This window comes from Pan troglodytes, chromosome 4, assembly GCF_028858775.2.
Source record: "Pan troglodytes isolate AG18354 chromosome 4, NHGRI_mPanTro3-v2.0_pri, whole genome shotgun sequence".
Taxonomy (NCBI): domain Eukaryota; kingdom Metazoa; phylum Chordata; class Mammalia; order Primates; family Hominidae; genus Pan; species Pan troglodytes.
This window is the reverse complement of record NC_072402.2, coordinates 174,177,614-174,191,722: the sequence shown is the minus strand read 5'-3', so window position 1 is coordinate 174,191,722 and position 14,109 is coordinate 174,177,614. Positions and strand designations below refer to the sequence as shown.

The window sequence follows — 14,109 nt, the reverse complement described above, 5'->3', positions numbered from 1 at the left end:
TGGAAGGTCTTTGCAGGCACATGGCAACGGAAGTTCAGGAGTGGTGGTATTTGCTGCCCAGTGACCATCAGGGAATCTCCTTTCCACCCATGTAGCTTAAGTGGAACTGTCCCCACTCCTCCCCCTTGCTGCGGGGAAGGCCCACGATGCAGACCCAACCCATGAGAGCCTTCCATACCCCTAAATTAGCTCAAGGATAGCACATGACCTAAAATGAGCCAATGAAAGTCAGCCCTGGGCTTTGGGCTGGAAAGATTGAGAAAGAGACGGTCTCCTCAATGTGAGCCTGTACTTTTTAATTTTTTTATTTTTTTATTATTTATTTATTTATGTATTTATTTTTGAGATGGAGTTTTGTTCTTGTTGCCCAGGCTGGAGTGCAATGGTGCAATCTCGGCTCACTGCAACCTCTGCCTCCCAGGTTCAAGCAATTCTCCTGCCTCAGCCTCCTGAGTAGCTGGGATTACAGGCATGCGCCACCATACCCGGCTAATTTTTTTTTTTTTTTTCAGTAGAGATGGGGTTTCTCCATGTTGGTCAGGCTGGTCTCGAACTCCCGACCTCAGGTGATCCGCCCGCCTCAGCCTCCCAAAGTGCTGGTATTACAGGAGTGAGCCACGGCACCCGGCGAGCCTGTACTTTTATCACCACATGAGAGACTTGCCTCTCTTCCCCCAGGATGGAGGCAATAAGAGAAGCAGAGCTGAGAGGAGGAGAGAAACTCAAATCATATCTTGATGTGATTTGAGTACCTGGATCCAGCCATGCCTGAAGATATGATTTCAAATCAAATTTCACAATATGATTTGGCTCAAATCAAATCAAGATATGATTTGAGTACCTGGATCTAGCCATGCCTGAAGTCTGAGGTACCTCTAAATTTTTTAGATACACGAGGCTGGGTGCAGTGGCTCACGCCTGTAATCCCAGCACTTTGCGAGGCCGAGGCGTGCGGATCACGAGGTCAGGAGATCGAGACCATCCTGGCTAACACAGTGAAACCCCGTCTCTACTAAAAATGCAAAAAATTAGGCGGGCGAGGTGGCGGGCGCCTGTAGTCCCAGCTACATGGGAGGCTGAGGCAGGAGAATGGCGTGAACCCAGGAGGCGGAGCTTGCAGTGAGCCGAGATCGTGCCACTGCACTCCAGCCTGGGCAACAGAGTGAGACTCCGTCTACACGAAAAAAATCAACTCCCTTTTTTTTTTTGCTTTCATCACTGAAAGAATTCCTAACCTGACTGATTGCAAAATATTGCTGTAACCATTGTTTGTGGGGTTACATCCCCCTGGCTTTGGTTCTTGAAGCTGCCCCTGCTAGGAGAGGTTTTTCCCAACCCTGAATGCCCCACTGACTGTCTCTGGCTCTTCCTACTCTGAGAAGCACTTTGGGATGCCCCCTGCCCCACAACCACATTAAGGCAGGTGTCACCTCGTTGATGCTGGTGGAGAAAGCGGTGTTCTGGAAAACAGGTGCGTTGTCGTTTCTGTCTTCCACAATCACCAGCATCTCCCTCTGCACCTGCAAGTGAGAAAGCCCAGGGGACCCCAGAAAATAGGATTTAAAACACCAGAAAAGTTGCAAGTATCGTACAAAGAGCTGGTGTCCTTCATCCAGGTCAACCTACTGTTTGGTCTCTCTTTCTCTCCATATGTTTTTGGGGGCTTTTTTTTTTTTTTTTTTTTTTTTAGAGACCAGGTTCTCTCCATGTGTTGTTTTCTGAACCACTTGAAAGTAAGTTGCAGGCATCATTAGTTAATTTTTTTTTTTTTTTTAGACAGAGTTTCATTCTTGTTACCCAGGCTGGAGTGCAATGGCGTGATCTCATCTCAATGCAACCTCCGCCTCCCAGGTTCAAGCGATTCTCCTGCCTCAGCCTCCTGAGTAGCTGGGATTACAGACATGCACCACCACACCCAGTTAGTTTTTGGTATTTAGTAAAGATGGGGTTTTACCATGTTGGTCAGGCTGCTCTTGAACTCCCGACCTCAGGTGATCTGCCCGCCTTGGCGTCCCAAAGTGCTGGGATTACAGGCGTGCACCACCACGCCAGCAGTTAATTTTTTAAATATAAAATGTGCCAGCCAGCCAGGCGCAGTGGCTCATGCCTGTGTACTTTGGGAGGCCAAGATGGGAGGATCGCTTGAGCCCAGGAGTTCAAGACCAGCCTGGGCAATATGGTGAGACTCTGTCTCTACAAAAAATTTTAAAATTAGCTGAGTATGGTTGGTGAGCGCCTGTAGTCCCAGCTACGCTGGAGGCTGAGTTAAGAGGATTGCTTGAGTCCAGGAGGTGGAGGCTGATGTGAGCTGTGATTGCACCACTGCACTCCAGCCTGGGCAAGAGTAAGATCCTAACTCAAAAAGATAAAATAAAAAGTTGGAAAAAAGTGCCTGTCCTATCACGGGAATGTGCACGTTCGCTTTGTTTGCCATAGTATAAAGCTGTGAACAACTATGTGGACACCAGAGGGGACCAGCTTAAGGGCGGTTCCCACCCTAGATATAGACGTTACAAAAATTGGGGATTTGTAAGACCCAGAGAGAGCTCTAAGCTCAATCGCTGAGTGGGCAAGGCAGCTTTCAAGACAATATAGACAGCTGGATTCCACTGGGTTTCAGAAAATGCACCAAGAAGTACATGGAGGCATGTACCTCAGCGCTGAGGAGTGTCAAAGCATACAGTAACAGTCAACACTTCAGTGGGAGTGAGCTGGAAAGGATTTTCCAAGGGGACTTTCGTTTTATCTGTAATTTTTTTTTTTTTTTTTTGAGACGGAGTCTCGTGCTGTCACTCAGGCTGGAGTGAGGTGGTGCAATCTCGGCTCAATACAACCTCCACCTCCCGGGTTCAAGCGATTCTTGTGCCTCAGCCTCCTGAGTAGTTGGAATTACAAGCGTGCACCACCATGCCCAGCTAATTTTTGTATTTTTAGTAGAGATGGGGGTTTCTCCATGTTGGCCAGGGTGGTCTTGAACCCCTGACCTCAGGTGATCTGCCCACCTCGGCCTCCCAAAATGGGAAATAAGAGTGTAGTTGCAACATATTCAGCCAAAGCAGTTGAGAGTGATTTTGCCTCTGGAGCCCTGGGGTGGAGAGGTATTTGGCACTTTTCTAATCAATATTTATATACATTAATAATACATTTAGGCCAGGCGAGGTGGCTCACGCCTGTAATCCCAGCACTCTGGGAGGCCGAGGCGGGCGGATCACAAGGTCAGGAGATCAAGACCATCCTGGCTAACACAGTGAAACCCCGTCTCTACTAAAAATACAAAAATTAGCCGGGCGTGGTGGCTGGCGCCTGTAGTCCCAGCTACTCGGGAGGCTGAGGCAGGAGAATGGCGTCAACCCAGGAGGCGGAGCTTGCAGTGAGCCGAGATCGCGCCACTGCACTCCAGCCTGGGCGACAGAGCGAGACTCCGTCTCAAAAAACAAACAAACAAAAAAAACATTTAATTTATAATTAAAATATAACCAATATATTTATATGTAAACAAAAAAGCCCTCATATGATATAAATAATATATTTATGTAATTTAAATAAATTTTAAAAATACTAAAATCTTGGTAATGTCATATGACAAAGAAATGAACTAGTATAATCTCGATATAAATAAACATTAAATTCACTGTTAACTGGGGCACTGTCCGCTTGCCGGAGGTGGGGACACAATCAGGAATGGACTCTCGCAATCCCTGTCTACCCCCCTGCACCTCCCAACTCACCTGGATGTAGGGGTCGCTCACGGAGATGGTGACTTTGAATGTGTAGAGTGTCTGCAGCAGCCAGAGAGAAGGGGCCGGTGGTGAGCCCCTGCTGGGTGGGAGCACAGGGGGTGCCGCCACCAGGACGCGGGCTCCCAGGGCCCTCCCAGCACCCCCTCCGCGTCCCGTGCCCTCTCCGGCTGATGCTCTTTACCTCGTAGTCCAGAGCGCTGGCCAGCTTCACTTCCCCAGTTTTCGGAGTGACAGCGAAGAAGTAGGCATTGGGGCCGCTCATCCCATAGGTCAGAGGGTCATTGTCCTGGTCTTCCGCTACCAACCAGAAGGCCTGGGCACCTGGGGATGGGACAGGGGCCACCCAGGGTCCACAGCCACCCTTTCAGTGCTGGTCTGGCCAAGCTGGCTGTGAGGCTGGGCTGGGCACCTGGCTGCCCTGTACACAGGCTTGACTTGCCATCTGGGACCTCCCCAACCATCAGCCAAGTCAGCAGCATCCTGATTTCCCTTGTGCCCACTGACTCGATGGGCACTGGACAAAGTGCAGGGGGCGGGGGCTGTACCCAGGCATCTACCCCTCCCCTTGCCAAGCCTGTGGCCCTGCCCTCTCCAGAATACCGAGTTTCCGTGACACAAGACTAGACGTGGCTGGTGTGAACCTTTCCAGCTGCAGCATCTGGGTGCAGACTAGAGCTTTGGAGAGCCTTCCAGGACACCCCCTTTCTGCTCAAGTGAGCCAAAGCTGTGTCCAGTCTGCTGCTGGCCTCCTGAGAGCCCTAACTCTTGTACTGCATGCCTGGGCACAGCAGCAGGCTGGTCACCCACTCCCTAGCCTGAAAGGAACTTTTTACAGATTCATCAAACCCATCCTATCCCTGAGCCCCCACCTCCTTTACCCATCCAGCCTCTGCTCCGACACCTCCACTGGCCCCGATATTCATTAGCAAGGACTTTCTTCTTTTCATGAAGATGCGTTTCCCTGGAGCTCCGCCACAGGGCTCTGAGGGCTTCAGCCACTGGCATGGGAGCCTACGTCCCCTGATACTTTCGTGGCCCACAAGAAAGTTGCATTTCTTTTAAAAGCAGAAGGCCAGGTATGGTGGTTTACATCTGTAATCCCCGCACTCCGGGAGGCTGAGATGGGGGATGGCTTGAGCCTAGGAATTTGAGAGCTGCCTAGGCACATAGCGAGACCCCCATCTATACAAAAAAATTTAAAAATTAGGCCAGGTGAGGTGGCTCATGCCTGTAATCCCAGCACTTTGAGAGGTGGAGGTGGGCGGATCACTTGAGATCAGGAGCTCGAAACCAGCTTGGCCGACATGGTGAAACCCCGTCTCTACTAAAAATACAAAAAATTAACCAGGCCTGGTGGCACGTGCCTATAATCCCAGCTACTGGGGAGGCTGAGGCAGGAGAATTGCTTGAACCCGGGAGGTGAAGGTTGCAGTGAGCTGAGATCGCACCACTGCACTCCAGCCTGGGTGACAGAGCGAGACTCCATCTCAAAAATAAATAAATATAAAAATAAAAAATTAGCCAGGTGTAGTGGTGCACAGGGGCTCATGCCTGTAATCCCAGCACTTTGGGAAGCCGAGATGGGAAAACTGCTTGAGCCCAGGAGTTTGAGACCAGCCTCAGCAATGTAGCAAAACCCTGTCTCTACTTTAAAAAATAAAATATTAGCTAGGCATGGTGGCACATGCCTGTAGTCCCAGCCACCTGGGAGGCTGAAGTGGGAGGATCAGTTGAGCCCAGGAGGTCGAGGCTGAAGTGAGCATGATCGCACCACTACACTCCAGCCTGGGGGACAGAGCCAGACCCTGTCTCAAAAAAAAAAAAAAAAAAAGTCCTGTGCACTCCTCCCTCTCCAGCCTCCATGGGATAGACATGAGAATAGCACTTGCCTTTAGGGAGCAGAGATTGACTAGAACTGGACACAGGGAACTTTCTGGGGTGATGGAAATACTTTCTCTTGATCAGGGGATTGCTTGCACAGGTTTTGTATTTGTCAATACCCCTTGGTGTCTCTTGTTTCATCTGGCAGCTTTCGACATTCCTGGATTCCATTTTGCACTGCAACAAAGGCTGTGGCTTGTCCCCCAATATCCACTTGTCCCCCTTTTCTGAAAACAATGGAGCCCCAGATTTTGAGCTAGGCACACGGCCAACCAGAATGAAGGCCACATTTGCCAGGTTCCCTTGCAGCTAGGCGTGGGTCTGTGGCTTAGTTTTGGCCAAAGAGACAAAAGCAGAAGCAATGTGTGTAAAATCCAGAAAGGAAGGAGCCCTCTTGTCCCCTTCCTCCTTCTGTGACTGGAATGGTTTCTTGTCTGAGCCATCCTGGCCCATGTGGGTGGGACCTGTGCCTTAGGGAAGTCGGGCCACTGAGCGGGAAGAAGGCTGCGTGACCCCCGCCCCCTCAAGCCCTGCAGGGAGGGCAGCCTGATGGGACACGCCCCCACAGCTCCATCCGGGCTCCTGGGCGGCCACGAGGGGCGGTAATTCACCTCTGCCTTGTTTGCATCTCTGTTATTTGGGGTCCCAACCAACCCGGCCACCTATGGTTTCTACTTCCCCGATCTATATCCTGCCTTCTGGGAATGTGGTATCTAGGCCCCCTGGCTCCTTCCAAAATAATGTTTCCCAAACTTCATTCGTTCCTGCACCGCTGCCATGACCTTTGCTGTGACTTTTGCCGTGACCATTGCTATGTCTGTGTTCTGTTCCTGGTGCTCATTCCTTAAATTGACTTTCCATCTCATGTAAAGACATTTACTTTAAAAGCAAACTTTACATCTCAAAACCCATCTCACCTGCCATAGATAGAAAGTAACTTTACAAATAAAAACAAAGCAAAGTGAGTCATTAGCTTCTGTGAAAGGGTCTGAGCCTGACACCTGCTCTCCCTTTAAAAAAAAAAAAAGGCCAGCGTGGGAGTGGGAGAGATTAGCCAGTGTGAGGAAGGAGGAGGAAGCGTGGCCCAAGGGGATCCTCCAGTCAGAGACTGAAAGTGATGGGCAATGGGGGAGGCCGGATGATTTGGCGCTGGTGTGAGGGCCCCTGGAGGTGCGTCTCACACCTTTGAGGACACTGCTCTTGACCCAGAAGCTGAAGAGAAGAAAACAAACTTCTGGAATCACAGGAGCTCCCTTCAGTCCCTCTTTGTCCCACAATAAGCCATGGAGTTGCAGGGATGGTGGGGGCTCCAGAGGGCACCCCAGGACTTTCTTGTGGGTCAGGACCTGACATGGGGCAGACACAGGGACCGGGACTCACCCACAGGCAGGTCCTCAGGCAGGATCACTGACGTCATGTTGGCTAGGAACTTCGGGGCCACGTTGGCTGCCACTGTAGGGACACGGAGTGCTGGAACATCGGGACACCCCTGCAAAACCCGATCCCTACCTGCTCCCCTGGGAGCACACACTAGTCCTTATGGCCACCCAGGCCAACCGTCCAGGCCTGGATTCCTCCCCAGGCCTCCCCCGCTTAGCCAAGCACAGGGCTGGCCCATAGGAGCTGGTGTTTGCTGATGAGGGATCCCCCTCCTTTCCGGAGGGTCCTGCCAAGGGTCTCTAGGTTAGGGCTGCGTGGCTGGGGAGGGGAGACACCTACCAGACACCACGAGGGCAGGAAGGAGGAAGCAGGACAGCCATAGCTGGGCCATCACATCCGCAGAGACCTAAGGGAAGAGGTCAGGGAGTGACTCCTGGACTCAGGCCTTCCTCCTTTTGGCAGACTCCCATCGGCCTGGGTCTGACCCGAGCCCACCCACCACTGCTGCTTAGTAGTTCTCCCCCAGGGCCTCTATCACCCTCTGTCCATTTCCCAGATGCTCTAGGGTCAGGGGAACCAAGGGGGAGGCCAGGTGGGGTGGGGGTGAGCGCGATGTCTGAACCTGAATCCAGGACCCGCCACGCACCAGGAACTGCTCCAAGGCACTAGACGTGCAGCTGTGTTATTCCCACAACTGTGAGGTAGCTGCTAAGGCACCAAGATACGAAGGGGCTTGCCTGAGGCCACGGGGAGTCAATGACAAGACCATGCTCGGAACACAGGTCTTTTGGAGTCCAGAGTTCATTCTCTCAACCACTGCACCATCTATACCTGCCTGTTAGAAGTGTTCAAACTAATAGCATCCTTCAAAATCAAGACCCTGGAGAGGGACCATAATTTGTCCAGGACCATCCAGAGACTATGGGTGGGCAGGGTCCTTCATTCACCTGCTGATACATCTAATGGCTGTCTTTGCAGCCTTTCCCAAACTGTGCTCCGTGGAACCCTGGCCCTCTGGGATGCGCCACAGCAGAAGGGTTCCCCAGTCAGGTGGGTCTAGGCAGGGCTGCATACTCTGGGATCCTCTTGTTGATTGATAGCTGGACAGAGACCTTAGAAAACCCTGCTGGGCCAGTCTTTTTGATCATCTTATGTTGCAAGCCGTCCCTTGTTAGGGAAAAGGAGAAAAGGGGGACTTTGATTCACTGTCACAGAGAGACCTGAAACATCAAGGCCCTTTCAATGCCCAAAGACAAGGCTGGGCATGGTGGCTCACGCCTGTAATCCCAGCACTTTGGGAGGCTGAGGCGGGCGGATCACCTGAGGTCAGGAGTTCGAGACCAGCCCGACTAACATGGTGAAACCCCGTCTCTAACAAAATACAAAAAATGTTAGCCGGGCGTGGTGGTGGGTGCCTGTAATCCCAGCTACTCGGGAGTCTGAGGCAGGAGAATTGCTTGAATCCGGGAGGCGGAGGTTGCAGTGAGATGAGATCACGCCATCGCATTCCAGCCTGGGAGACAGAGTGAGACTCCGTCTCAAAAAAAAAAAAGAATCCCCAAAGACAACTGATGTGTCACTCCACAGAAAGCAGGAGAGCAGGATGGGCCCCCACACGTTTTGTTTCTTGCTGTCTGTCTAGAAAGTTGTCTGTATGCTCTATGTTCACTGTGCTACTCTATAATCTTTCTGTAAGACAGGGCTTTTTACTCTATACTTTTTTCTTTTGAGACAGGGTTTCACTATGTTGCCCAGGCTGGCCTTGAACTTCTGGGCTTGAACTCCTGAGTAGCTGGGATCACAGACGTGTGCCACTGTGCCCAGTTTTTTACTGTATACTCTTTTGTGCTGATTGAATATGTTAACTTTTCCAAAAATGAATTAAACAAGCTTGAAAGCAAACAAAGGAACACATTTGCTACTGTAAACTAAAAATAAAATCCTATGCCTCCCACTGACTAAACGGCCCCACTTGTGGCCCAGGAGACCCCAGAAAAACTTTCAAAACTTAGTTTCCAGCCGTGGCGGGATGGGAGGTCAATCACGCCTCATTATACCCTTCTCTTTTACAGGCGACACACAATAACCGACCAGCGTTAATGTTAAAATAGAGATCGCAGGACTGAAAGAATAGACATTCCGTGGCAATAAGATGCCAAATTATAAACAGGACCTGAGGCCATGCCAGGCCAGGGTGAAGCCAGGCAGCCCTACAGAAGAAACTCTGTTCTAACTGCCATGAGGGTTTTTTTTTTCTTTTTCTCTAGCAGCTAAATAAGCACTGGCCTCGAGAAAAGCCAAATTAAAGCAATTACAGCTCATCCAGTTCAAGATGCTGACGAACTGAGCCCCTGTTCCACCAGCCATAACCGCAGCTTTTTTTGTTTGTTTGGTTTTGAGATAGAATCTCACTCTGTCACCCAGGCTGGAGTGCAGTGGTGCCATCTCGGCTCACTGCAACCTCTGCCTCCATTGTTCAAGCGATTCTCCTGCCTCAGCCTCCCGAGTAGCTGGGATTACAGGCACCCACCACCACACTGGGCTAATTTTTGTATTTTTAGTGGAGACAGGGTTTCACTGTGTTGGCCAGGCTGGTCTTGAACTCCTGACCTCAAGTGATCTGCCTGCCTCGGCCTCCCAAAGTGCTGGGATTACAGGTGTGAGCCACTGCGCCCAGCCCATAACCACAGCCTTGACCGGACAAGAGACTGATTTCAGTAACTTTCTCCTGATAAGAGCCCACCGACCACAGACTGGCTCCAGCTCATACAGAGATTGCTTACTCATGCACCTTCCATGTCACAAAAAGGCCTTTTGATGTATAGGGCGTAATTGTAATACGTTTACATGTTAAGTTGCCACCCCAAGTGAGCGTGGATCATATGTTACATGCATGTGTGTTCAACATGCATGTGTCAGGAGCTCCTTTATGAATATGCATAGCTCCTCCTGTAACCTGTTGAATATGTATGTGTAGCCACACTGTCCAGCACCAAGCTCCTGCCCCAAACCCCATTTCGAAGTGTCTGTCTCTGGTCTTGGCCGGAGGGATGGCCACCTGCACATGGTCCCCTCTCTTTTTCTAGATTTATATTTTGTGTTTTTAAAAAAGTTAACACTACCAAGCACCCTCACCTGGTCCTGGGCACCTCTTCATGTCCCTTTCCCTCCTGCCCCAGAGCATCTGAAGTAAGCAGGCAGCCCTGGGGAGGAGTGGGGGAAGAGGATGGCTTCCAGAGCCGAGCCCTGATGATGAAACAGCATCAAAAACCAGAACTCTCCCTCACACCACCCACCCCTCCTCCCGAGTTCCAGCCTCGGGGAGCCACCCACCTGCCCACGCCATTCTGACACCTCCTTCTCCTGAACGCCCACGTCCAGTCCGTGCGGCCTCCTCTGTTTCTCTCTAATCAGCCTGCATCTCTCCATCCCATACTGGCCGCCCTCCCTGGGGACACTGTCCTCAGCCTCCTCAAGGCCTCCCTTCCTCCAGCCTCTCTAATCCATCCCACTCAACCAAACTAGTCCTTCTGCACATAATCTAATCTTTTCCGCCCTCACTCAAAACCCTTCGATGGCTCCCCATTGCTAGAGTCCAGACTCCATAAAAGGGCTTCCCAAAGACTACCCTCGACCACTCCAGCTTCACCTCGAACCACTCCCTGCATCTCAGCCCACCCCTCATCTCCCGCACGCCCACAGACTCCCTCTGCCTGCCCTCACTACTGCCCGTCCCTCTTTTTGGAATGCTCTTCCCCGCCTTGCTGGCTGATGCGCTCTCTTCATTTTTAAAAGCCAGCTCCAAGGCTGGGCGCGGTGGCTCGTGCCTGTAATCCCAGCACTTTGGGAGGCCAAGGCAGGTGGATCACTTGATGTCGGGAGTTTGAGAGCAGCCTGGCCAACATGGTGAAACCCCATCTCTACTAAAAATACAAAAATTAGCCAGGCAAGGTGGCACACGCCTGTAGTCCCAGCTACTCAGGAGACTGAGGCAGGAGAATCGCTCGAACCCGGGAGGTGGAGGTTGCAATGAGCCGAGATCATGCCACTGTACTCCAGCCTGGGTGACAGAGGGAGACTCCACCTCAAAAAAAAAAAAAGAACCCAACTCCAGGATCCCCTTCTGTCCAGACACGCCCTCAACGCTCCCACAGGAGAAACTGCCTCCTCCGCCCATCCATGGTGACCTCACAGGATGCTGCATACACCTGAGAGTAACCTCTGTTATCTCTTTGCAGATGAGCCTCTCCCACCAGGCCAGAAGAGATGTGAGGGCAAGGTCCGCGTCTGATGCACCTTTGTGACCCCAGGACCAAGCACAGGGCTGAGCCCAGTGTAGGCTCAGTGAGTATTTCTGAAAGGAATGAATGGATGAGCCAGTGAGTCACTGCAACCCCAGGTGGCTTATCCAGAACACCCATGAGATAGAGCAGAGTGTAATGTGGTATGTGGACCTGAGAGCCTGGGTCCAAATCCAGCGTAACCTTGGGCAAGTAACATACCCTCTCTGGGCCTCAGCTTCCTCACCTGTAAGATGGGAATAATAACAGCACCTACACCAGGGGTTTGTGTTGAGGCTTAAACAGTGCCTAGCTCACAGTAAGTACATAATAAATGTGAGAAGTTATTATTGCAGGAAAAGGACGGTCTGTCTCTTGCCCTTCTCATTGTTGGAGTTCCCATTCCTGATACCTCTCTTCTGGAGAACTCTGCCCTGGCCAGCACTGGCTAGCTGCAGGCCCTCCTCCCGCAGTGTACCCTAGACAGTCAGAGATCCTGGTTCTGATCTGGCTGCATGCTTCCCGGGCATGGTTAGCACCCCGCCCTTGGTTAGCACCCCGCCCTGAAGCCCCAGCACAGCATTCCCTCTTTTAATTCAGATTCATCTCGCCATGCTCCCCACAGACCTGCTGGGGAAACATGGGACATCAGGAAGGCTGACAATCTTAAATAGCGGCTGGCGTTTCCTGAGCACCTACTATGTGCCGAGTACCCTGATTCACTCATTCATTCCCTCAGTAAATAGTTATTGGGTATCCATGAGCCGCTATCTGCCAGACCCTGCTCCCAGCAATGGGAAGGCAATGGTGAGCAAAACAGTGCAGGTTCTGAATGAGACAGACTACAGACGAGTACACAAAGTACCACCTAATAGTGCACTGCATCCCTGCTGTGGAGGAGGGGGATGTGGGCGTGATGAGAGTGAAAGAAGGGAACCGCTTTAAGTGGTATGGCAGACAAACATGACCACAGATCTTTTGACACTCCTCCCTGCAAGAGATGAGGACTATGTCTGCTCCCCTTGAATCTGGTGTATTAATCATTCTTTTTTGGCGTCTTTTTTTTTTTTAATTTATTTATTGAGACAGAGTTTTACTCCTGTCGCCCAGGCTGGAGTGCAGTAGTGCGATCTTGGCTCACTGCAACCTCCACCCCCTGGGTTCAAGTGATTCTCCTGCCTCAGCCTCCCGAGTAGCTGGGATTACAGGGTGTGCCACCACGCCTGACTAATTTTTGTATTTTTAGTAGAGACGGGGTTTCACCATGTTGGCCAGGCTGGTCTCGAACTCCTGACCTCAGGCAATCTGCCTGCCTCGGTCTCCCAAATTGCTGGGATTACAGGCGTGAGCCACTGCGCCCAGCCATTTGTTTTTATTTTCTGTGTTTTATGATGCTTTGACATCTTTGGGGCCTTGCTGGTTAGGGAGAGACTTCCCTCCCAGGGCTGGCTAATTCCCAGAGACAGCAAGCACCTTGCCTTCAGACCTGCCTCTCCTATGCAAACCAACCAATCCAAAGCCACGCCTCAACCACCCTTTATCTAATTCTCACATACGAAGCCGATATTTCCTCACTGTTAAACACCTCTGTCCTCTACCCACTAGACGCCAGTAGCAACCCCCAAGTTGCAACAGCCAAAAATGTCTCCAGACATTGCCAGGTGTCTCCCGATGGGGGAGGGGCCAGATGTCTCCCGATGGGGGAGGGGCCAGATGTCTCCTGATGGGGGAGGGAGAGTGGTGGTAAGATCACCCCTAGTTGACAGCCACTGTTATAGATTTTTTTTAAAATGCAGGAATTAAAAATGTAATGGAGGAATCAGAATATAAAGTTGAGAAATGGAAACTAGGAGAGAAAAATAAGAAATTAGAGGATTAATCCAGGAGGTCCAATGTCTGATTAATAGAAGTCCCAGAAAGAGAAACAGAGAAGGAAAACAGGGAAAGGAAACTATCAAATGAGTACAAACAATAGATTTTGTATAAGTGAATAACACATTTCCAGACTGAAAGAATTCCAAGAACAAATTTTAGAAAGAAAGGAAAAGAAAACCCAAGCCAAAGCATTTTGAAAGTACTAGGGATAAAGACAAGACCCTGAAATCTTCTGCAGAGAAAAACAAGTGACATACAAAGGACCCAGAATCAGAAGGTTATGGGGCTTTTCGGTAACAATCCTGGAGTTAATGGAGCTATGTGTGGGAGATTAATGGTGTCACAAATTATTTGATATTCCTTCTGTTGAGAAGGGAAGTCTAATTCCCTCCTCTTGAATCTGAGCTGGCCTTAGTGACTTGCTTGATCAACAGAATGCGGCAGAAATGCAGCATTCAGAAGCTTTGCAGCTTACACCTGGGCCTCTTGGGCCACTTTGCTCTAGATGCTTTGTTAGAAGTTCAACTACCCTGAGGCCACCATGTTATAAGGAAGCCCAAGCTAACCACATTAAGAGGCCTGTGCGTTGAGGGAGAGCAAGATGTCCAGCCAGTCCCCACTGTCCAACCGCTAATCTTTCACATAATCCCAGCTGAGGCCCCAGACACCATGGAACAGAGTTGAGCAATTCCTGCTATGCCCTATCCAAACTCTTATCCTATAGAATCAGGAAATGAGATTTACACCTCTGGCTAGGGTGAAGGGATGAACTTATGATACCATGTAGAAAACTAAGCAAGCAACCGGGCGCGGTGGCCCGCGCCCGTAATCCCAGCACTTTGGGAGACCGAGGTGGGCGGATCACAAGGTCAGGCGATCGAGACCATCCTGGCTAACACGGTGAAACCATATCTCCATTAAAAAAACACAAAAAATTAGCCAGGTGCGGTGGC

The 14,109-nt window shown here is 50.7% G+C and overlaps 1 protein-coding gene across 1 annotated transcript in view; it reads right to left on the bottom strand.

The window, feature by feature from the left end:
* CDHR2 (cadherin related family member 2) overlaps positions 1 to 14,109 on the bottom strand; it is a 42,694-nt gene that overhangs the window by 23,972 nt on the left and 4,613 nt on the right. Inside the window, exons 2-6 of the mRNA XM_016954302.4 lie at positions 7,341 to 7,407; positions 7,002 to 7,073; positions 3,922 to 4,061; positions 3,729 to 3,779; positions 1,431 to 1,520 (exon numbers count right to left, since the gene is read on the bottom strand). Coding sequence (XP_016809791.1) covers positions 1,431 to 1,520; positions 3,729 to 3,779; positions 3,922 to 4,061; positions 7,002 to 7,073; positions 7,341 to 7,407 — 420 coding nt within the window. The remainder of the gene's footprint in view (positions 1 to 1,430; positions 1,521 to 3,728; positions 3,780 to 3,921; positions 4,062 to 7,001; positions 7,074 to 7,340; positions 7,408 to 14,109) is intronic.